Source organism: Artemia sp. Qi Xiang Cuo, chromosome 3, assembly GCF_049724085.1.
Source record: "Artemia sp. Qi Xiang Cuo chromosome 3, ASM4972408v1, whole genome shotgun sequence".
NCBI lineage: Eukaryota > Metazoa > Arthropoda > Branchiopoda > Anostraca > Artemiidae > Artemia > Artemia sp. Qi Xiang Cuo.
In genome coordinates, this window is record NC_142796.1 from 85,172,931 (window position 1) to 85,198,933 (window position 26,003).

At 34.8% G+C, this 26,003-nt stretch overlaps 1 protein-coding gene across 2 annotated transcripts in view; it reads right to left on the reverse strand.

Annotated features, from left to right (window-relative positions):
- Window positions 1-1,031: 1,031 nt before the first annotated feature.
- The window catches only part of LOC148954677 (beta-1,3-glucosyltransferase-like), a 53,343-nt gene continuing 28,371 nt past the window's right edge, over window positions 1,032-26,003 (reverse strand). For both annotated transcript variants that reach the window (XM_089087190.1, XM_089087191.1), the window contains exons 3-7: window positions 19,289-19,469; window positions 14,126-14,228; window positions 10,270-10,394; window positions 6,814-6,995; window positions 1,032-1,167 (exon numbers count right to left, since the gene is read on the reverse strand). In XM_089087190.1, the coding sequence (XP_088943316.1) occupies window positions 6,944-6,995; window positions 10,270-10,394; window positions 14,126-14,228; window positions 19,289-19,469 (461 nt within the window). In that variant the 3' untranslated portion in view covers window positions 1,032-1,167; window positions 6,814-6,943. The remainder of the gene's footprint in view (window positions 1,168-6,813; window positions 6,996-10,269; window positions 10,395-14,125; window positions 14,229-19,288; window positions 19,470-26,003) is intronic.

Sequence of the window (26,003 nt, forward strand, 5' to 3'; positions counted from 1 at the left end):
TAATATACTATTACTGCCATTAGCAACTCGTCGGAGAACAAAGCTTTATCATTATCTTGGCTATATTTATCTATCCTCCTGACGACCCTTGTTCCTCTGGGTGGACTTACAGTTGATAATTTTTTAGCGCAATAGCTATTAATTGGAACGCCATCTACGTACCACATTGAAATCAGCGTAGCTGGGTTGCCAGATATATTGTTTACGTTTCATTGACCCGATTTTTCTTGTCTTTTATAGTGGGTTACAAATAAATTATCATTATTATGAATCTATTGAACAAAAAGTCCCAAAAATCACGAAGCTTTCTTATTATTTTTATTCTTTTCCAACGAGAATGTCGGAGGGCCATTTCACAAGGTAACTCAAGCACTGCAGTTCGGGTCCGGCCATCGCAACTCCAAGGCGACCATCCCTTCCAGGGATAATAATGGAGGAAAGATCTTATGACACATTGGAGACCTCAAACCATCTCATAACACCAGAATAGCTTCAGCCTTTTATACTCAGGTTATTCTAGTCAAAAACTAAAGAAAAAATAAATTTGCATACTGACCAGTGGTCTACATAGAGCAGGTACCGATCTACTGATTTTGTGCCTTCAGCCGGGAGCGCAATTCATGGTTAGGGACAGATCATCCGACGCTTCCCGTATTTTCCCCCGATTTCTCCAGGTACCCATTTAGAGCTGGGTCAACTCTGGCTGAGCTTACGGAGTTACACCATTCCCCCGATTTCTCCAGGTACCCATTTAGAGCTGGGTCAACTCTGGCTGAGCTTACGGAGTTACACCATTGACCCCCCAAACAAAAACACCCAAACAAAAAAAAACAGCGACTCAAACTTCCAAGTCTACTTCCTGTCCTCAGAATTTCAAGTCTAGCACGCTAACCACTCGGCTAGGACGGTTATCCTAATTAGCGTATCATCAATTGTTATTGAGAAATAGGTACAGAAAATAATGCTAGAAATAGTTTTTTGGAAATAAAATTTTGGGAGGAAAACAGAAAAAATTTCAAACCTATAATTACCTTCTATATCGCTGAAAAATATGATCTTCTCGGCTGATTTACCCCAGGTTTTTTGAACAACCGGAACCCGAGAGGAATGAAATCCTGAAAATGTTTTGACACCAACAAAAAGTTCATCCTTTCTAACTTTTGAACTCTGTAAGGAAACACAAACATTCGTATAAGAGGATAAAATAAATATCTATGAGTGGCAATGTTCTAAAAATCGATTAACTACGTAAAGAAACAACAGGAAAAAGTGTCAAAGAAAATAAATTGGCCTTTTTCATGAAAATCATCTGTCTAAATAATATTAAAGAATTTTTGTCTTCAATTATGTACCTTGGGTATATTGATTATTTGAATATATTATAATTATTTCGGTATATATTTACTATTGTGTATTGTTGGGCCCCTGGCCCTGATTATTAGATTAATGTCCTTTTCATACGTTTAATATTATTCACTCTCTAAATTCATTGCTCCACCCCTGATTCTAGCTGTTAAATAAAGATCTTTTTTGGTATTTCTTATAACTCCCTTTTAATATTTTCTTTTTGGCTGAGAATTCCTACGCGTCTGGAAAAAATTCGCTAGTTTGCTAAGTGTCCGAAAATACAGGCTGACAATGAGTCATCGCGCTGGCAAGATAGGATATTTTCAACTTCCAAGACGGGGTGGTCAGGGGGAAAACCATGCCTTTTATTTGGATGGCAGAGTATCTCGCGCACAACCACCGGCGTCGCAAATTGGTTAAGAACCCACTGGGCGACTTGTTGTGTTGAGTTCAGTTCACGTTTTGTATTCAGAGAAGTCAATAGTAAGTTTCTTAAGCAGGCCCTAGACGATGAATCACTTTGATCAAAAATTTCCGTCAATCGATTGAAGTGTGCTTTAATCAACCTTCAATCGACCCTTCAATCTTGACCAAACCAAATCTAACATGCTGCTTTTGATTAAAATGCTTGAGTCATTCAAACTTTCTATCAATCACCGTCAACGTCGAAAACAGGCTCCTTGACGGTCAATCATACTTGAATCAATCGACTGATGGAAGCTTTGATCAAAATGATTGAGTCATTCAAACTTTCTATCAATCACCATCAACGCTTGACTCAAGTGTCAAACAGGCTCCTTGACGGTCAATCATACTTTAATCAATCGACTGATGGAAGCTTTGATCAAAATGATTGAGTCATTCAAACTTTCTATCAATCACCATCAACGCTTGACTCAAGTGTCAACCAGGCTCCTTGACGGTCAATCATGCTTGAGTCAATCGACTAATGGAAGTTTTTAATCAAAATGATTGACCAAACCAAATCTAACATGCTGCTTTTGATTAAAATGATTGAGTCATTCAAACTTTCTATCAATCACCGTCAACGTTTGAATAAAATGTCAAACAGGCTCCTTGACGGTCAATCATGCTTGAGTCAATCGACTGATGGAAGTTTTTGATCAAAATAATTGAGTCATTCAAACTTTCTATCAATCACCGTCAACGCTTGACTCAAGTGTCAAACAGGCTCCTTGACGGTCAATCATACTTGAATCAATCGACTGATGGAAGCTTTGATCAAAATGATTGAGTCATTCAAACTTTCTATCAATCACCATCAACGCTTGACTCAAGTGTCAACCAGGCTCCTTGACGGTCAATCATGCTTGAGTCAATCGACTAATGGAAGTTTTTAATCAAAATGATTGACCGCTTAGGGCCTCCTTTACCCTTTTAAAGTGCTTATATTTTAGTTCCTCGCCTAAGTTATATGTTTTGGGAAGTTTGATATGAGCTTGATATAGGAGGGTACTCCTATGTTATTGAGATTTCTTCTACGAGAGAAGATACCTGGTTCAAATTCTTTACTGATCGATAAAAAATACTTTCACAAAACTATCTTATTAATGACTCTTTTGAAGTATAAAAATTATAAAAATGTGCTTACTTCTCCAGTACGTGCAGCCAAAAAGCTGTATTTTTTGCGTCAAATTGATGAATGTGTAGGGAATTTGCGCAAGGTTTGGACTGTAGTTAATGAAGCTCTTTCCCACAAAAAAAACTCAAAACAGTCTTCCCCATGTCTTTATAGGAAGGCTGATGGATCAATTGTGGACAAAACTCCTCAGCGAGTGCCTTCAATTTGTATTCACCGTACTTCCTCTAGTTGTCATTCTATGCCAGAGTAGAGTAGGTAGTGTTCCCTTAGCAGAAGTCTTTTTCCTTTCCCCATGCACGTGATACTGAGATTTCTAGTACTATTTCTCAGATTGCAAGCAGCCGTTCAGTTGATAGTTCTTTAAAATCATTTTCAGTTAAATGACAACTCTACTTCTAAATCTCCTATCAGCTAAATGTTCTTGTCTTTTCCCACTGTTTTTTAGTGTATATTTTGTTTTGTGTTTGTTGTGTGGCCCACTATAAGCCAAGCTTCTGGGGTTTAGCAACCACTTTACGTTTCTAACAGCTTTTTTAGTATTAATGAAATGATTGATTGGTGATTCACAGTGATGAATGAATGACTCACAGTGAGAATAACTTGTGTGTGGGTTTATAAACTCAACAATAAATAAATAATACTGTCTCCAGATACTGGAATAAAAAGATTTCTCCTCAACTCACGGTATCGAAACAAATACAAAACACCCAATAAATTCAAAATAATCAAATAAAAAACAAATACACTAAAATGAGGAGCATCCATCCCAGAAATTTAATCAAATTAATATTAATAATTAAATTATTCAGCTTTAAAGATTGAGCCAGCTTTTTTCAAGTATAAATAAGATTACCGTTCGATAAATGACCCACAGTGAAGCACCAAGCGCGGGGATCTGAAGTGAGGTGTAGAAAGACATGTCCATGGAAACTTTCCAAGAAATCTCTTCTTCCAGAGAGGATCCGGTAGATTAGAAGGATCTAACCGTGGAAGCCGTAGTTTATTCAGGTTTTTTTGTACATAGAATGTAAAGAGGAAGCTTCAGTAGTACTCCAACTTGCCAGTTGGCTTCTGAATGACTTCTATGTGTCTTTATTAGTGTCGACAAAAAAAAATCACCAAAGCAAACAAGCGTTTGATGTTTCTTGACATTCTTTCAATGTAATAATAGGGCAAAATTAGAGTGATTGACCAAATTAAGGAATTAGTAAGTGTTTGATATCCAGTAAGTAGCGTCATAGGTGGGACTAGATATGCTGTTACGTGGACTAAACCTATTTTTAACTTGCAGCTGCTTTTTGTAAATTGTTTGATAAAAATAAAAATGATGTACGTAGTCAATGCAAGCAAATATGCAAAGTTGATTTATATGAAAGATAGCAAATACACAAAAAAAGGAAAAAAATGACAATAGTAAAGAACTTTAATGAGCAGAAATACTGTCTTGTGGCAAAGGTGTTTTCTTAATGAGAGAATAAGGCGTAAAATCCAGAAAACCCATAGTGGATAAATTAGCTAGGAAGAGGTTTTTCAGCCAAAAAACGCCCGAAAAACAGACGGAGCCTAGAAGAATTATCCATTAATCAGAATCCCGTGCGAAAGCCGTATCGTTAACTAGGCTCTAATTTCCTAGAGGGGCGCCACTCCTCAAGTGGGAATAGAGTTGACCGCAAGGTCGCCACTCTTACAGGTACCCCGAAAGGGTCGAGGCAGCCCTTTGCAGAGGCCCTCCACAGATCTGGATCTTAAGTCTTGCCCGCAGTTATGCTCCTATAGAGAATCTCCCTATGATGGTGTTCTGTGTCACCATGCAATTTAAACCATTACTGGAATAAGTTTGTAACTCACAGGACACGTGCACACGCCGATGGGCACTGCTGAGTGCACATTTGAGGGGCCTTCTTCATCCTCCATCTGGGGCACCCCAGTTTCTACTTTGGACCCCCAGGGACATGGTCCCCATTGGCCCGAGCCTCCTATGGAGGTACCCTACAAGTCTGTAGGATGTTCCCCTATAGCCATCTGGGGACACGCCAAGTGGCTCGGGGAGGCCCATACTGAGCAGTAGACTTATAAATATACTATGATAAGTCTAAATCTTAAAAATACTTTTAAAATATTATATCGTGACCACGAAAAGAATGTGAGAAAATAAAGCGTTTTTTAAGTTATTTATTTATTATTATCAATTTTTTCAATGATAATACCAAAAAAGATACTTTTCAACAAAATACTTCCAAAAAGGGTGTTTTCAAAATTAGGAGGAGGAGAGGGGGCCAAGAAATCTAGGGGGGAAGGGGCACATGATTTCAAACATTCCATCAAACATGATTTCAAAAACTTAGCCAAACACGATTTCAAACAAACAAAACATGAAAGAAACTGCAGTGAAATTTTTTTAAGATAAGTCACTATTACTAATCACTATACTAATGAGAAATGCTTGTTTGATAGAATAGCCTCAGGTGCCTACTATATAATCATTTTCTGGCTAAATTCTAGAATATTGACTCTCCAGAGGGAAACGTGGAGCGTGTGTAGCTGTGTTAGCCTCAGGTGGCTTGGTGCGGCGGTGAGTTGTTAGTGGTAGTGGTAGTAGCAATTCACTCCAAATTTTACTATTTCCAAATATTTCCGAAAGAGCCTTATTCCTGCGACTATCACCATCTATTAAACTCCCATTATAGGTGGTACTAAATATGCTTTCACATCACATCATTATGTGGCTCAAAGCCATTTTTCTTTTGCGGCAATTTACCGTAAATTTTTGAGAAAGATTAAAATAAAAGGGCGCGCAAGCATATGTGCTGCGGTGAGATGTATGAAAGATAGTAAATAAACAAGAAAAACGAAAAATTATGACAAAAAAGATTTTAAGGATCAGAAATAATCTCTTGGGAAAGAGGAGTTTTCTTATTTGGGAGAACAAGGCATAAAATCCGGAAACCCACATTTAATTCAAACCAATCTTACTAATCTTCGAATTTTTTCGAAAGGGCCTTATTCGTACGACTATTGCCATCCATTAAGTTCCATCATAGGTGGTACTAGCTATGTTTTCACCACAGTTTATAGACAGTAAGCTTATTGCAGATAATTTCTGGTCTTCGGTCTCGGTGCGAACAAAAAGCTCCTCCCACTTGTTTCTGCCTTAGTGGATTAGTCTGTTATCGTCAATCACTGAGAAATGGTTACTAAGTGCATTATTCGTAATAGCGGGTTTCCACTTGTTTCGTGTCCAAGAGAAATCTGACTTGTCTACCCGCGAAAAGATCTGATAACGCCTATGTTTCTATCTGCAAAAACGTTCTCCGGAGCACTCGCACCCCTGTCCGGGTATTTATAATGGGAGAGATAGAGAATGATCATACTGCTAATTCTATAAACTGTGGTTTTCACATTCACTTTCATCATCGTGTGGATCATAGCCATATTTCACTTTTGGCTTTTTACCCTAAATATTTTAGAACAATAAAAATACGAAGTCCGTCCAAGCATATGTGCAACTTTGTGGTGGATGAACGATAGTAAATAAATAAAAAAAAAAAAAAAAAAAAAAACAAAATATAACTAAACTGATAAAAATGGCTATAATGACTTTTATCAGCCTTTATATTAGAGGAGTTTTCTTGTTGGAGAGGATAAGGCTGGAAACTTGGAGAGCTCATTAATTAAACGCAATTTCAATTTTTCTTAGAGTCCTCTATACCATCTTTGGAAATAGAGATTTCCCCTGTTTCAGCTCTTTTTTTCTGTACGTAAAAAGTTGTTTTTTGTGATATTTTTAAACAACCTAAAAAAGTGTCCTATATTTGCTTGGTGAAGTAAAAAAGGCAACGCTGCCAATAAAGCAAACAACTTACTCGTTTGAAGTTACTATGTACTAGGACTGAAGTAAGGCATCCAGTGTCATCAGAAATACAAAAACGCCCGTCATGTTTTAACTTGACACCCAGCTGCTTCTTCAAGTAAGCTGCAAACTCATAAACCACATCAATTGAAAAAGAGGCTACGAGGCATAGCAGATGAAATAGCTGTAGCTAACCTTGAAGAGACAGAGATAAACCAATATTGATTACATCCAGCCTAGATATCAGCATATAAGTGCACTTTACCCGTCTTACTACAACTACTACTATTAACAATTCTATCCAGCACCAAGCCAAATGGGACCAACACAGCTACGCACGCTCATCCTCCATCCCAATTTATTTAAAGCTTGACTCTTTACATCCTCTCAAGAAACTCCCATTTTCCGTAAATCTTTCGACATGCTCCCACCTTATTCGGGAACAATCTGCTTTTAATTTGACCCTAGACGGTTAGCCAGCAAGGACTATCTTTGGCAATCTCACATCCTTCATCCGCAGAACGTGTCCCGATCATCTTAACCTTTCTCTCATTATAGCCCTAGAAAGCGGGATTGAACTACATTTTTCATACAGCCAGGAGGGCTGACTTACCTTCCAGAAAATAACATAAGGGGTAAACGGGGGATTCCACCTTTCCCTTGCATTGGTCAATGCTTAACTTTAGCCACATTGTTTAGTTTTCTTTTAAATTTTTGATGGAATTAAAACTGCACTGTGTATAGTAATACTGCTCTAATCACAAAAATCGGCTTCTTTTCTGCATATTGTCATTCTTTGTGTCACTATTTTTTGGTTAAAGTTTTGTAAGTCATTCTTTAGAGTGTGATTAGTCAAAATCTCCAAAACTAAACATAGAAACAAATTTCAAAGTGCATTCGCAATAGGGAGGAATAATATAATATATGTTTTAGAAGGCGCACATCGCTCTTCAGAGGACACTAGGGATTAAATTCAAAATTTAAAATGGCAACCATACATAAAATGTTATTCATAACATACAAAAATTAAACTAAAAAAGCAAGTCAGATTTTCCCTTTAACAATGTAGCAAACCTTCGCCAGGAGAAGTGGTAAGAGTAGGAAAAAACGTCGTTTTCCAGCAAAGCATTAAATCCCTTTCGAATAATACTAAATTTTGATCGTATTGCATACTTTTGGTCTATTAAGGGAGAGGGGCAGTCCCTCTCCAGTGGGAACAATTAGGTAGGAACTATATCAAATGCAGAAATGCCTCTGTGTCCCTAGGCCCAAACCATAATATTATCCGTTTGTTTTTGTCAGTGATTAAGGTTTAATTTACCTTTGTTTCTGTGTATTTGATTGATTTTTTTTTCCTTTTTAGTGTAATTTACTCCGCTTTTTTTGTATAAAAGTGGGTTATAAATAAATTGTTATTATTATTATTTAATGTGTTAAAAATTGTAATCATTTTGTTTGGTTGTTTTTCTCTGGCAGGTAAAAACTGATTTTTTTTTTCCGGTATAAATTTACGATGTAGAAAGTGTTCTACGGCAACATTGCAAACAAAGCGAGAAATTTACTCGTTTGAAGTTACTACGTATTAAGTCAAGAAGGTTCAAATCAGCCTTTTAATTAAGACCCATTTCTTTTTCTTTTTAGATTCCAAATATGTGATATTTTGTCTGGGGCACCATTTGGAATCTCTTCCAAAAGAGGGAGAGAGAGATATACCCAACAAGAAACCACGGTACTTTTTCAGAAAATACTGTTGTTGCTTGCTCTGGTACGTGCGAATAAATCTCCAATTAACACTACATTTACATCTATTAACACTAAATGACGCCTATTGACATAATTAGCGCTATAAAATTATTAGTAACTATTACCACTATGTTACCATTAACGCTACTTAACACTAAAAATCCAATTAATGCTAATTTTTAATCAACGCATGAAAGAGGATTCCTTAATTACTGCATAAGAGTAGGGAAGAGTTACTCTGAGTTAAAACGAAAAAGCTGTGCTTGATGGCCTAGTGAAGCTTGATTTTGAATTACTCTTGTTTTTCAGGTGGGTATGGGGGGGGGAAGCTTTTAATAAGTATAAATAAATTCAACCATTTGACAATCTATCCGAGATACGATCTTTTCGTCCGTACTTAGAGACAAGAACAATAACCTGCCTTTGGTGATTGAAAGAATTGATTCAACATACTAATAGACGTTCAAAGAGGGGCGATTTTTCTCCAACTATGGTAAAAATAAAAAATTAATACGACAGACTTTGGCATCGAAGTAAAACTTTGAACTTTTAACTGCCAAGTTGAATTATAATTAAAGATGTTAAGATTTAAGTTGCGATTAAACAAAAAGTGCTTTATGTTACTTCTGATAAAAAATTGAGACGTACCTATACATAGAGGAAGGGGGATGAAGGGAAGAAGGAATGAAGAAGAAGGGAATATGGAGATGAGGGAATAAAGGAGGAATGTGTCCCAAACACCTTCCGTCCATAAATTAGAAAATACTCGTACAGAATATTTTTTCCATGCTTTGATCCCATCTCCTAAGGAAAGCCTCCCTCCCCTGAATGACCAGACTTTGATACATATCTGGCTTGAGATGTGATCTTTCGATGACGTTATAGAAATTTGAAATTTTACATTGTGACCTAGACATTCTTATTAGACATCATCTTAATTTGACCAGTGAAGGCCTTACCATAAGTTTTGCTAACAAGATTCAACAGGCATATAGGCTTAAACCAATGCGATGTTAAGCTTTGTACATAGCAAAGCTACCACCTATGATGTACCTTAATAGATAGCGATAGTCTCACAAATAACGCACTTTCTGTGTGTGTATCATGTTTGTGCTCTTTTTGCATTAGCAAATTTATCAAAACAACAACAAAAAATGTGTACTAGAAATCATAGATACAGGAAGGGGGAGAGAACACGTCATAAAAATTGCCATTTGGAAACAGAAAACAGAATTCTTGCATTCGAAAATATATGCCTAAGGAGAATTTTAAATTCAAGCTGGCAACAGAGAGTCACTAACTCTAAAATCGGCAGTAGAACAGACCTGCCTTTCATTACTGTCGTTTTAAGGAAGAATAGTTGGACACATTTAGGACATATACCCCGTAATGAATGCCACCTTCCCCGAACAGCCTACGAAAACAAGAAAACAGGTGGGAGAAGAAGACAAAGTCGTTCAAAGAACACCTTGAAGTGATTTCTTGACCGAGACCTGAGGATGGCTAAGACCTCATTAGTATCTGAATGGGAAGATGTCACCGCTTCAGGGCGAGTGGAGAGGTTTTGTCGGTCCCCTTATGTGCCACCAATGGCTCCGGAGGAAGTAAGCTAAGGTATGGTTACATTTAATCTTGGCAGCTGAAGTTTAAATTTAAATTTGATCTGAACTGTCAATTCGATGCATGACTAAGGGTAAATAAAGGTGTATAATTGGATAATACGTACCTTGATAAAACCAACTTAGATAAAAGGAAGCCACTACTCTTAAGAGGATATGATAGTTGTGAGTCACTATAGTGATGAATTATAGTTGGTTCCGAGTCTATTACAACGTGGCCAATGAATTCGGGCTGAAAAGAGACCTTAATTGAAAACTTAACCTGACAATATTGCATAAAATACTTCAAAGGCTCTGATCACTTCCCATATAGAATGTGACCCTATATTTGAACTGTAAATTTTAAATTCTTCATCTAGCTCGTGTCTTGCTGCTCATAGCGGTAAATATAGAATCGAATAGTTTTATCTCATGAGCTGCATTGAAAGAGATACTGCACCAATCGTATTATCAACTCTTTTTTCCTTTTTTTGTCAGTGCATTTAATTGTTTGTAATTTATTGACCTATTGTTGTAAAAGCCAGCATAATTTAGTGCAGCCTAGGCCGAAATTATACAAGCTGTTTTTACTAAATGAATCTTGTAATGACAACATAGTTAAAATTGATGAAAACCTGATAAAATAAATACAGGTGCGCCGAAGTCTAGCCCTTGCGCCTTAGTCTGGACCTTAACCAAGGGATCAGGCTTTTTAACGAATAAGATTAGTTTTCTGTAACAGGAGGGGGGGGGGGTGGCAGGGGGAACTATAGTCGGTTCGAAATCTTTTACAACCCGGCCAACGAATTCGGGCTGAAAAGATTTGAAAATGAAACTTAGCAATGGTACATAAAATATTTCGAATTTTCTGGTCACTACCTACTTTGAATTGAACTATGAGTTTTAAACTAGTATCTGAAATTTGCTAGTAGTTAGAATAAAATAAAATTCCATAGTTTTACGTCATCATTTTCACTGAAAATAGGCTATAATAATATTCGAGTTTCGGTTACTGGAAACAAATGCTATCATAAACACAGGTGCACAAAGTGTTTTTTCTATGGTCTCTTTTCCAAGATCTTTTTTCTAGGAGCTTTTTACCGATAAAGGTAACACCATAGCTGTTGATAAAAAGATTTAGACACTGGCTAGTTCGTTCTTTTTTTTCTTCTTCTTCTTATTTAGACACTTTCATATAATCTCATCACCGGAATCATATTCCGAGCCCTGCAGTGTGTTGCTAGAGCTAGGTTCGATCTCTAGGTCCCAAACTACCAAAGCTGAAATCAAACCTACTGCACCACTACATGACCTGACTAGTTCTAGCTACCTGAGATGAAAAATTCGATGTTATTAGATATATTTTCCTATAAGGCTAAGGATTGATAATAAAGCTCTGTGATTGGCTGGCCATAGCAGGATTCCAAAAAGTTCAAATAAACCGAGCTATGCCTAGCTCCAGAATTTAACTAAATTTCGTTATGAATGTCTCCGATGAATTCACAATCAGATTTTACTAATACCGACATTTAGTTACCGCTAATTTGGACCAATCATATTTTCATAATGTTTTCTGATTGGAAAAAAATTATATGAAAAATTCTGATTGGCTTAAATTAGCACTAGCTAAATCTCTACTACTACCATTACTAACAACTCATTACAGAACCAAGCCGCCTGACCCCAACACAGATAGAATTAGATAAGAATTTCAGATAAGAATCAATACTCAAAATGTAAGAAAATGTAATGAAAAGATAAAGTAAGGATAGTCATGGATACTTGGAATTGAACTATGAGTTTTAAACTAGTATCTGAAATTTGCTAGTAGTTAGAATAAAATAAAATTCCATAGTTTTACGTCATGATTTTCACTGAAAATAGGCTATAATAATATTCGAGTTTCGGTTACTGGAAACAAATGCTATCATAAACACAGGTGCACAAAGTGTTTTTTCTAAGGTCTCTTTTCCAAGATCTCTTTTCTAGGGGTTTTTACCGATAAAGGTAACACCATAGCTGTTGATAATAAGATTTAGACACTGGCTAGTTCGTTCTTTTCTTTCTTCTTCTTCTTATTTAGACACTTTCGTAGAGTCTCATCACCGGAATCATATTCCGAGCCCTGCAGTGTGTTGCTAGAGCTAGGTTCGATCTCTAGGTCCCAAACTACCAAAGCTGAAATCAAACCTACTGCACCACTACATGACCTGACTAGTTCTAGCTACCTGAGATGAAAAATTCAATTTTATTCGATATATTTTCCTATAAGGCTAAGGATTGATAATAAAGCTCTGTGATTGGCTGGCCATAGCAGGATTCCAAAAAGTTCAAATAAACCGAGATATGCCTAGCTCCAGAATTTAACTAAATTTCGTTATGAATGACTCCAATGAATTCACAATCAGATTTTACTAATACCGACATTTAGTTACCGCTAATTTGGACCAATCATATTTTCATAATGTTTCTGATTGGAAAAAAATTATATGAAAAATTCTGATTGGCTTAAATTAGCACTAGCTAAATCTCTACTACTACCATTACTAACAACTCATTACAGAACCAAGCCGCCTGACCCCAACACAGATAGAATTTCAGATAAGAATTTCAATACTCAAAATGTAAGAGAACGTAATGAAAAGATAAAGTAAGGATAGTCATGAGCATGTGGTTTAAGATATCACCACCTGGTCTATGGTAAACCATCATGAATTTTGCGGTGAACTTGTTCAAATTGGCTTAAGTAAAGCTATTTTTTGAAAAAATGGCGAGTCACATAGAAAACAGATAAGAATATAACAATAATTGCAGAAAATGTTACGATCTTGGGGCGTTGTGCAGGCTAAACTCCTTGCACATATGAATGATGTGCACCGTTTTATTTTTTGATTTCCCAATAATGACGGAAGTATAAAAAAGAAATTAGAAAAATCATAAAATATCAACTCAGTATTGACTTTGAATCAAAGTTTTATTCTTATTCTATTGTATAAGATGTAAGGAACAAGATGTCAATTTAAGGGTCACTATAAGGGCTCAAAGTACAGCTTGCAAGGGCAGCGATTTAGTGTTTTCGGAAAGGACGTTAAAAAGCAAATCGAGTCGTATGTTATGTCCATCTTTTAGCTAGTGAATTTATCAAGATAAATAAAAAAATACTGGAACTGTGCACGGGTGTGCACAAAATTTGTATGCAACCGCAAGCAAGATGTAAATACCCACAAGAGTAATAGGAGGAGGAGGCTGTTTGCTTCTCCCATGTGGAGGAGGAAAATATCCCATTTCCCACATGGTTTATGGTGAACCATCATGAATTTTACGGTGAACTTGCACATATGAATGATGTGCACCGTTTTATTTTTGATTTAAAGATCAAAAATAATAAAAATCAAAAATAATAAAAGATACTCACAGGAGGAATAGGAGGACAGGATGTTTCCTCCTCCTTCCATTGCGATAACTCTTAGCCAAGTCTACGAGATATTTATGGGCCTTCAATGTGGAACTGCAGATGAATATACCCGACAAAATAAACATTTACAACATATAAAAAAGACTGCACACAAGACAAACATGCACACAAGAGGTATTGAGGGGACACCTCCCCTGAAGGCTTGTCAGAAAGACCTCAAGAAAACCAAAATCACTGGGGGTTTTTCGATAACCTCTTTTCTAAGCCCAGCAAGCAGTGTGGATCGCTACCCAAAAAAAATAAACGTACAAAGCGTGCAGTCGACCAAGACTGGACACAAGAGGGATAGAAGGACTGTGGATTATCTCTAAGCCTGACTGGAAAGAATCCCCCTCCCTCAAGAAAAAAGCTTAGGATTTTCCAGATGACATTTTAATCAAACCAAGGTTGCTATCTTCAACATGAATTAGGATCTGGCCACGGATATACTCCGCATGGGCACTCTTAACTGACATTAAACAAAAGAGAGGCACAAAAGCTGTACAGCTAATATATATGGTATGACTCACCTTATCTTTGTCATACGACCTGACAACGTCGAGCAAAAGAGCCAGATTTAACTTCGTCTTCTCACTGACAATCAAAACCCAGTCAGCATTTAACAATGATAATCTAAAAACAGAAATGCAACTTAAAATTAAAGTAAAGACAAACACCAAACCCATGGGAAAGGTCAGTAGAATTGGCCCCCTTCTAAAACCTAGAAAATCCTAAATTTATCAACAAAATAGTCGCATAATTTGCGTGAATCGCACGTAGAGCCGCTTGCAGATGACGTGTAAATGCGTGAAGACACACATACCATTGTGCTACACATGCGGATATTTATAGATGCCACTTTTCGTGTAGGATTGCCTTATTCCTGCGACTAGCACCATCTATTAAACTCCCATTATAGGTGGTACTAAATATGCTTTCACATCACATCATTATGTGGCTCAAAGCCATTTTTCTCTTGCGGCAATTTACCGTAAATTTTTGATTGCAAAGGATTGGATTGCAAAGGATGTAGGATTGCAAAGCTAATCGAAAAAGATGCATCTCATTCGCACTACAATAATGGGATATCTGAAATCAAAATGGGTTTTCTTGTAGAGGTATGTGCGTTTTCCCACTAAAGATACAAGTCCTAATGCCTTTGATGTTTTACAGAAGCCCCTTTCCTATAAATACATTTTTTTTTACATCTAGGGTCAACCAAAAAGTAATTCATCCCCGAATAGAGTAGGAGTAGGTCATAAAAAAGGATTTAAAGGAAATTGGAACTTCTTGGGAGGGTATGTAGAGGGAGCTTTTGATAGATTGGGATGGAGGAAGAGCGCTTTCAGCTGTGATGACCTTAGGCGGCTTGGTGCTGCAGTGAGTTGTTAGTAGCAGCACTATCAATTATCGTCATAAAATAAACAGTTTACATGGATGCAAAAGAGTCTCCTCTCAGCTGAAAATAGACCACATCATACCAATCTTTAAAAAGGGGGACACACCCAAAGCAGAAGATTACAGACCATTATTACATCACAGATTCATATCTGCTGTCACAAAAGTTCTGGAGAGGATAGTTAACGAACAGCTTCTTCAACACCCTACACACAATGGAATTTTCTCTGACAAGCAACAGACACTTAGATACCTGAGGTTATCAGCCGTCTAGCACTCTACGCTGATCATTCAAAATTACTTGACGTTTCGAATAAATCATCTAAGCAATCCGATGTTGTACCACATCCAAGAACATGCAGATCCGTCGCTTCTCTCATTTAATATATCAAAGTATCTCATCACTCAGTGTTGGCCATGATAATCCAAAACACCAACATAGCATGGATAACCAGACTTCATCTATCATACCACTTGCAATTTCCACCTGCGGTAAAGACCTGGGAGTCATGTGGATTACCTCCTGAAGTTTTCACGAACATTCCTTACTAGCAGTCTCCAAATCAAACTCAAGGATTAGACTTTTCAGAAGAACAATCACTAGTGGGCCATGTGGAATCCTCTTAAAAATATACAGCTCAATTAACAACTGGAATTTGGAACATGCTTTTTCTGGGTCCTTTTACGAAGGTAATTACGGCCAATTGAATAAGTATGGAGAAGGGCAGCAAAATGTCAATCTGTCCTTGGTGAGAAACCACACAGGGAATTATTAAATGCCCTAAAGCTACCAACTCTGACTCAAGGCAGGCGCGGTGAGATGCTCCTAAAATACAAGTGTATTTACAAAAGCAAGATTTAATTTTTTAAACAGTTTACAAATCAAACACGAGGTCAATCAGAGAAGCTTCAGATGGGTTCAATTGACAACAGAATCAGGCAGGTGTTTTTAAGATAAAGTGTGGTTATGACTGGAACAATTGGGGTGAAAAACCAGTATCCTCACCCTTAGCTGAATTTTCAAAATGGAGAATAAAAAAAAGAATAGGCGGCCAAACTCTCAAAATATGAATAGGATGGTCCATTACTAAAGTCAATAACTAGTCATAAATTGTAACCGAAAAACAAGTTTAGCTAGAAGGCTGATGCTGTTTGTGATAGCCAGCCATCCCACACACTCCACCCGAAACTGATGCTTTGCGGGAGTGTCTATTCTAAACTACAGAAGAATAGACCCTTGATAATACCAATATGTGATTCCCGTTATCACATGGGCTTAAACTACATCTATCCAGCTGACTTCTAACGGAGTTGCGTGTTGCTGGGCTTTAAATAGATTGATATATATACTTTTTTATTTATCTAGAATATGAAACTGAATGTCATTATCGACAACTGAGTTGGACGCATCCACTTGAACCTTAAAGCAATTAAAGCGATTAAGATAAAACAAAACACTAAGAAACGGTCAACTATGATTCTTTTTCATTAAAAAACAACTAAAAATACAAAAAATGGTATTTCTAGGCCAAGCACCAGTTTCATGGACAGGAAGATTGGTTTTCCACTGACCCTAACCGTACAATAAGGATCGACATAAGTAGGACTTTTCAAGCTAAAAGGGGCCGTACTCTATCAGACAGAACATGTTTTGTACTACTTTTGATGAAGAAGTTTTCCAGCCCAAAAATTCTTTTAGTGTTTCTTACGCTGACTTTTTGAGAGTCAAGATGCCTCAAAAGATCCAGTCTTATTTAACATACCTCATGATAACTTACCCCAACAGACCTCCCTCCACGAGTGTCTTATTTGTCTTACAGGTAAAAAATTTTCAGTTTCAAAACCCTTGAAAACCCAATTCCTAGTTCAGTCATAGTCAATCTATTGCACGCTATTCATATTTTTTTACGTTTCCGCATGCTGACGAATGGTCTGCATAGCGGAGGTACCGATCTCCTGATTTTCTGTCTTTACCCCGGAATACAATCCGTGGTTAGGGGCAGATCTTCCGATACTTCCCGTTTTCTTCCCCATAAATTTCTCCAGGCACCCATTTAGAGCTGGGTCGTCTCTGTCTGAGCTTACAGAATCCCACCGCTGATCTGCCTTCCCAGCCAAATAGCCAGCGACACCAGGACCCGAACCCCTATCCTGAGGATTTCAAGTCATGCGCACTAATCACTCGGCTAGGACGGCTCAGCGGGTCATAAGTGTCGCGCACTTTGATGAAAAACGTCGACTATCTGCCAAGAAAGAAAAAATTAAAGTTCTATCCTACAAATCTGTTGAACGATATAAAAAATTCGTCAAATTCAATCACGTGGGATACGTTCTCAGATTTTTTTTTGGATTGGTACGCTTAGCTAAAAAAAAATTCGCCACCTCTGTTCTAAAATTTTGATTATAAAGGTAAAAAAGGTAAAGAATACGGCATTGGACTTTACAATCCCTACTGGCCTAATCACCGTTGGGGGGTCAGCAATCCTGTGCTTTCGCACACTCTTCTTGTTTACCTTGCCCAGGTTTGTTCTGCTATTCTACAGAATAAATCTGCATTGTTTATTCTGCCCACAAAGAAAAAACACGGGGATCACTGAGAACAGCATTACCTGGTCTATAGCATCCTACGTTCGTGGACTGAACAATTTTCTGTAGAGCTCCAATGTCCAGGATAATGGACATTTGATCACTGAGGGAAATCGCTTATAGTCTTTAGAGTCGATAACGATAGTCAGACAAGTAGCTAATCTCAATTTATAATGAAGGGGTATCAACTTTAAGTTTAAGATGATTAATTTTTTTTCGTTGTTTATTATAATTACTTTATTGCAACACATAGTTCAGTCGCTGCTATAGAATTAACTATAAATATTTCTGCTTTATTTTTCTCAATTTTATCGATATAGAAAATTACTGGCAAGTAATGGAGTTACTGACGTTATGATGTTGTTTGAGAAGCTATTGGATAAACTGTCATTTTTTTTTTTTTTTTTTACCTTAGGGCCTTACCAGAGTCTAATCAGGGTTACTGTAATGGTTTTTATGTCTTCAATATTCTTTTTTTGTTGTCTTACTTTTCGGCCGCCATTTTTATAATTTTGCTTATTCGTACTTTTTGTTGTCGTGTTTGCTTTTTGTTGTACATTAACTACTAATTGTTATTATAATAAATTAATTTATTAATTGTTATATATAATAAGTTATTTAACAGTTTATTTGGTTAATCTACATATAGGCCAGTTATTTTTGTTGTGAATTGTCTAAGACAAATACAAAACTGGTCAACCTTCAAAACAACAAAATTTGCTTGAAAAGGGTGTTAGTAATGGTGTCACAAAATGGCGTAAAAATTCTACCTATCCATGTCCAGCTTTTCTACGGGTTTCCATTTCATATTTCCATCCCTTTTTTCAACAGTTTACTGATATTTACTTGTTTCCTGATAATTAACTTTTAATTAATATTATTCTTAATTATAGTTAATAATATTGATAAAACTACCAACTTTCGCTACAGCTTAAAGTGCAAGTATTAACGCAGATATTTATACATGTTAATTATATTTTTGTTAAAGTTTACTGGACGGTTGCATATAATGCTACATAACCTAATCATAAGTAACATTATTATTTAATAAATAAGTAACTTATTACAGGAATGGCGTCTATAATGAATACAGCGTAAGCAATGTAATAACTATCTTGTAATAATCCTTCTTTTTCCAGCTTAAAAGAAAAAGTTTCCAAAAACCACCATGCTGAGATTCAATGCTTAAGTCTTTTGAAATTGCTGCTATGATCTGCCAAATAAGTTGTTTTATAGATAGCGTTCATGCCGGTCTTTAGCGTTCATATTTTGATTTTTGCCACTGCTATTAATAGTTTGTATTTGCGCCATTGCTCATTAAAAAAAAGTATTAAAAAGACCCGCATGAAAGCTCTCTATAAAACAACTTATTTGGCGGCAATTTATAGCGGCAATTTCAAAAGACTTAACCATTGAATCTCAGCATGGTGGTTTTTGGAAACTTTTTCTTTTAAGCTGGAAAAAGAAGGATTTTTAGAGAAAAGACTTGATGATAAAGGTTCTCCCCTTGGATAATATAATAACTAGGATCATTATACATATTTTAAAGTAAGAATTGTTTTCTTAACATGTCTCCTTATCAGCGGCCATAATTCTAAATTTTTACAGAACCCTTTTGTGATGGGGCCTGGTCTCAGTACCCCCTGTTAAGTTATGATGGGTCTGATGATTATTATTATGTCTTTGTATCGCAAGAAAATAAGTATTACCTTTCAATAAGAGGAAAAATTGTCCAGCCACCAGGGATATCCCAATCTCCAGGCACTTTAATAAAAGATGCGTTAATGTGATCCTGTCTGATATGTTTCAATTCGTCATTGCTGTTGTAGGGGTTGTCTAAAAGTCTGATGATCGTAACATTATGGGAAGTGCAGAACCCTATTGACAATCCTAGGGGAAATGATTGTATTACTTGAAAGAGAACATAGAAGCACCCTATACATGACAATATACATATTAACTATCATCATACGGGGTAGAGGGCTTCTCCATCTCCCAGAAGATCGTTATAGAAGACCTCCCTGCAAAAATGCCTAAAATACGTCTTATGTCTCTCGTAGTTTTAGTTTTTTAATATTTGCTGTGAGCTTAACTTCATTATTTTATTCTCCATCATCTGGGCTTGATTTCTTCATTGGCAGTAATTCTATTCCGTCACTTTTACATTCATAGTGTTCTCCGTTTAAGGTTTTATTTATTTGTTGACGGTAATTTTTTTTTTTTTAAGTCAGACTTCCTAAAGTAAGATTTTCGTTTTTTATATTGTTCTTTACTTTATGTGTGTTTTTTTTTTGTTCTTTATCTTTTATTCAATTACTATTTCAAGATCAATATACGAACTTCCTAATTGTCAAAATTAAGTTAAAATTTGTATATAAGCTGACATGCAATAGCCATACTGCAGAAAAACTATTTGTAAAAAAAGGTCTGACTCAACAAATTTTTCGTCCTTTTCGATTGGCTTAAAATCTCAAACGGAAGAGCCAATTAGGTAGAATTTAGCTTTTCGTTCTTTTTACTGGCTTAAAACTTACCGGATCATATAGGTAAACCAGTACAGTTTGGTTGTTTTCTTGATTCATCTATCGCGCTCTGCTCTCCATTGGAGAGCAGAGCGCTTCTTTCTTTTACTAATTGCATTAACAAAGATCTACTTAAAACAAAAAACATCGCTTAAAATTTCACAGAGGCGAACCAATTAGATATAATTTTCGTTTTTTTTTTATTGTTTTGCATGGGGGTACTAATCCGGTTTTAAAAAAGCGGAATTATTTGTCTCTACAGAAATTATTTTTTTCTGATTGGCTTACAAACATGCTGCATGGGTAAGTCGATAAAATAAAAGTACATTTTTCTTTCACAGGGTTATAGGAAATCAAACCACTCTTTTTATCTTTCACCGCATACCATCATGAAAGTTTCAAGTTTTGAGTTCCCGTTATTTTATATTTTTTTTACCCGAGACCTTTTCTAGTTATCAAATCTTTCTATTTTTATTTTTTTGCTTACTGATTTTTTCCTTGTGTTATGCTTAAATTTATTTTTTATTGTAACATTAAAATATGAATTCGTCTATTTACACATTTATCTATTTCATAGGCAGCGCAATGCGCTGCCTAAGTAAAGAACGATGTTGGCACAATATATTATTTTTTTCTTCCATACCAGGGCACTTCGTATCGAAGGAGTTGTCGTAGAAACTTCGAAAAGGGCTAATTCGATTGGAAATTGGAATGGCTAGTGCCCTTTTTAATAATCGAACCTGATTGGAAGACAACTAACACCCCTTCCACGGCTACCATTTACCAAAACACATCCATTCAAAATTTTTACATAGCCATTTTGTTCAGCGCAGTTGATTTCCAGATAGAAATAATGTTTTTGAGGAGGAAACTCCCCCACAGCCCTAAGAACAAGGTTTTAAGTTATACCCTGGGGGCAAATAAGACCGATGTTTGCAAAATGTATTATTTTTTTTTTCCTCTAGACCAGGGCACTTCGTATCACAAAAGTTGTCGTAGAAACTTTATAAAGAGCTCATTCAGTTGGAAGTTGGGGTTGCTTTTGCCCTTTCTAATAGTCGAAAGTGACCGGAAGGCAATTAACATCCCGTCAAAGCCCAGCATTTCCCCAAACGCATCGAATCCAAAAATTTTAAAATAGCCGTTTTGTTCGGCGTAGTTGATTTCTAGGTAGAAATTATGTTTTGGAGGAGGACACTGCCCCACAGCCCTCAGAGCAAGGGTTGTAATTTATGCCCTGGGGGCATATAAGGTTTTTTTTCAGAAAGCGTTATCGTAGAAACTTCAAAAAAGGCTCTTTCGATTGGAAATTCAAAGGACTAGTGCCCTTTTTAATAGTTGAAAGTGTTTGGAAGGCAACTAACTCTCCACTCTCGCCCACCCTTTCCCAAAACACATCCACTCAAAATTTTGAGATAGCCATTTTGTTCAACAAAGTTGAAAGTTCTGGAAATTAGGTCTTTGAGAATGACAACCCCCCCACACATCCCTCAGGGCAAGGGTTGTAAGTTATGCCCTGGGGGAATATGAGGTTTTAATAGAAAGCATTGTCGTAGAAACTTCAAAAAGAACTCATTCGATTGGAAATTGAAATGTCTAGTGCCCTTTTTAGTAGTCGAAATGATTGGAAGGCAACTTACACCCCTTCCAAGCCCACCATTCTCCCACACATCCAATAAAAAATTTTGAGATAGCCGTTTTGTTCCACGCAGTTCAAAGTTCAGGAAATTATACTTTTGAGCAGGACACTCCCCCCACAGTCATTAGGGCAAGGGTTATAAGTTATGCCCAGGGGGTATATAAGGTTTTTATTGAAATCTTTGTCGTAGAAACTTGAAAAAGGCCTCATTCGATTGGAAATTAAAGGGGGCTTACCAAGGCCAGAACATAATTTGCACTTTACTGAAAAAAATACGAATGAATGTGCATTGTCGGTTTAATATACATATACTGATATTTAGTATCCAAAATGTTAATATTATTTTGATTTATTAAAGTTATAAAAGTAAAACATTTATATTTTTTCAGTAAAGTGTAAATTATGTTCTGGCCATGGGAAGGCATAGGGGTTTTGAGCCCAACTCATGTTAATTTCTGCTCGTTTTGTGTTTGACTCGGTTATTTATTGTAATTTGTAATAGATATATATATATATATATATATATATATATATATATATATATATATATATATATATATATATATATATATATATATATATATATATATATATATATATATATATATATATATATATATATATATATATATATATCTATATATATATAACATATATATATATATATATATATATATATATATATATATATATATATATATATATATATATATATATATATATATATATATATATATATATATATATATATATATATATATATATATACATATATATATATATATATATATATATATATATATATATATATATATATATATATATATATATATATATATATATATATATATATATATATATATATATATATATATATATATATATATATATATATATATATATATATATATATATATATATATATATATATATATATATATATACTATATATATATATATATATATATATATATATATATATATATATATATATATATATATATATATATATATATATATATACATATATATATATATATATATATATATATATATATATATATATATATATATATATATATATATATATATATATATATATATATATATATATATATATATATATATAATTTTCTACTGGTTAATTAATTATTTGACAAACAATTTCAGATTATTTAACATTAGAATAGATAAAAGATTTTATATATACAAAAATAAAATATTGAAAAAGTTCTAAAGAAAAAATTCGACAACACTGAGACCTAAAAAAAATAATATAAGGTCAAATAAAAAGATAGGGAAAAGAACATCCATATCACATTCTAGAAAGCATGCTACTAAAAAAGATATTACTAAAAACGATCGTAAATAATATCCTTTTACAAAAGAAAATATCCTTTTTCTTCATAAAAAGGGTAAATACACTAAAATGGATAAGAACAAAAATTTTCAAGAGACTATACAACATTGAGGCCTAACAGCATATAAAAATCATACAGCCAATAAAAACCCAAACCTATTCCCTTTGTTCTGTCTCAAAAACCCTGGTTGATCAAATTCAAGAGAGACTTAGATGAAAAAATTTGTTCGCATTTATTTGCATGAAGTGGTATTGCATAATCGATTTCCTTTGAAAGAATAATCGAAATTAATTATTTTTTTGTATATTATTTTATTAGCAATATCTTTTTGAAAGTTCAGTTATAGCTTTGACATTTAGTCGTTACCATAGTGTAAAGTTGGGCCAGTCCCGCTGTAATGTTTTTTTCCTATGCTTAGTTAAAAAATGACCCTTTCCTAAAGCTGTCAATAGGTTAATATAATTTCTATATTCAATTAAAACGACATCTACCAATAATGGAAACAATTTGTTTCCAGATAAAAATGTTTCCAGAAGACAGATAAAAATTAAAAAAACGTTTCAATACAAAAATAATAACAAAAGTCCAAGTATTCTGACTTCACACCTTGAAGCCTTTATGACCGTCAAAAAAAATGTAAACAAAAAAAATAGCTAAAAAAAATACACAAACGCTATGCTAAAAAATACTAAATATAATACTACTAATACATAAATAATATAAAAAAATACTAAACGAAACAATAATAAAAAAAGAGAAAAACGAGGATTATACAAGCCAGTGAAACATATGAACTAAAATGCAAATATTTCGGTCAAGACCTCCGCTTGACCGTCCTCAGTGCAAGATAATAACATCAAAACTACCAATAAAACTCCATGGATACTATAAAAAGAAATTCAAACCTTGAAACGAAAACCAACTAAAATTTGAAGACCCTCTCCATGTAACGGTGAGAGGGTAACTGAATGAAAAAATACAGTACTGAATGGGAATTCAATTTTTTCATTTATACAGAGCATCTTTAAAAGCCAAACGCTTTCCGGGTAAAACATCATCAGAGACTAGGTTAGGTTGCAAGATGTGATTCTTTTTAATATTTATGTAAAAACTATCAGAATTTATTAGATCATTATAAATGGGGCTGAAATAAGATTCTCCCGAGTCTTTATTGAGAGCAACCTTTTAGTGCATGTACTTTTTTTATCTCAACTGCCTCACTGAAAACTTAAATGAGGCCTTTAACAGGGGCAATAATGGAGGTGTTATCGAATAAAACGAAATGGTGCGGGTTGTCATACACATGCTGAGCTAAGGCGGAATCAAAAGTCTCAGGCCTTTGGCATAGCTCCATAGCTTTGTCGATTGAGGACCTGTGTTCCAACAATCTCTCCCCCAATTGCTGATGGGTTCTTACAACATAGAAACAGCCGCAAGAACATGGAACCCTATAAACACCACTGCCCAAATTAGGGCTCGTTTTATCTTTACCACTGTTAAAAAAGTTCTGGATTTTATTAGAATTTTTGAAGGTAACATTTAAGTTATGTTGTTTAAGTGTTCTTTGCAATTTGTCACCTAATTTACGAAAATAGGGCAAAAAAGTTAAAACTTTCTTATCACCCACTAATGGGATGATATCAATTGGAGGTTGTGGAGATTATAAATCTTTTTCTGCCTTTTTTTGTCTTTTTTCTATGATGGATTCCAGTAACTTGATGGGATATCCATTGCAAAACAAAATGTCCTTCAGATAATTTAATTCTGGGATTATATGAGCCTTTGAACAAATTCTTATGATGCGATCAACTAAAGATATAACTACTCCTCTTTTTACACAAGGAGGGTGGTTGGAAGAGAAATACAAATATCTATCATTATGTGTAGGTGTTCTATAAATTAAATATTCAAGGCTAGGAGATTTGTTGAAGATTAAGACGTCAAAAAACGGCAGTTTGTGATTATCTTCTATTTCCAAGGTGAACTGATGGTTGGAATTGAAACGATTAAGATTAAGTAAAAAAGCGTTAAATTCTATCTCTCCGTGATTCTAGACAGAGATCACGTTATCGACAAACCGGCCCTAGAATTGGTGTTTCAGAGGAAAAGTATTCAAAGCGGAAGTTTCAATAAATTCCATGTAAAAAGTGGCCAAAAAAGGTGAAAGGCTTGTACCCATAGGGAGCCCATTTGTTTGGGTGAAAAATTTATTGTTGTACCGAAAATATAATGAATATATATTGCAAAGGAGAACAATTCGCATAATGGTTTAAATATCTAATGTTTTGTAATCCACCCGGTAAATTTTATATTATAGTTTATTTTGAAGAGCAAATTCACATTTTTTTTTTTTTTTTTATATAAAATTTTTTATAAATAGAAATGGCATAAAAAATGGCCAAAACTGTATCTTTTTTTATATAAATGTTTTTTAATTTTTACACAAGGTGTACAGAATTTTTAATGTAATAAGCTTGAATCGACATAAGAGGACGAAAAATTGTGGCTAACCATTTTCCCAGTCTGGAAGCTGGCGAACTATAAGAGGCCACAATTGGGCGCAGGGGAATATTTGCATTTTAGTTCATATGTTTCACTGGCTTGTATAATCCTCGTTTTTCTCTTTTTTTATTATTGTTTCGTTTTGTCATGATTAGCCAGTGTGGTCTGAGAAATTATTTATAAAAAAATACTAAATATAAAATATATATATATATATAATTTATCTATAAAATCTATTATTTTATATATAAATATAAAATAATAAACATAATTTAGATATAAGTAGCCTATCAAATATAAAAATACTAAATATATAAATACTAAATAAATAATACTAAATAAAAAATAATAAAAGAATACTAAAAAACAAAAAGAATGACGAAAGAAAATTCAAAACTTA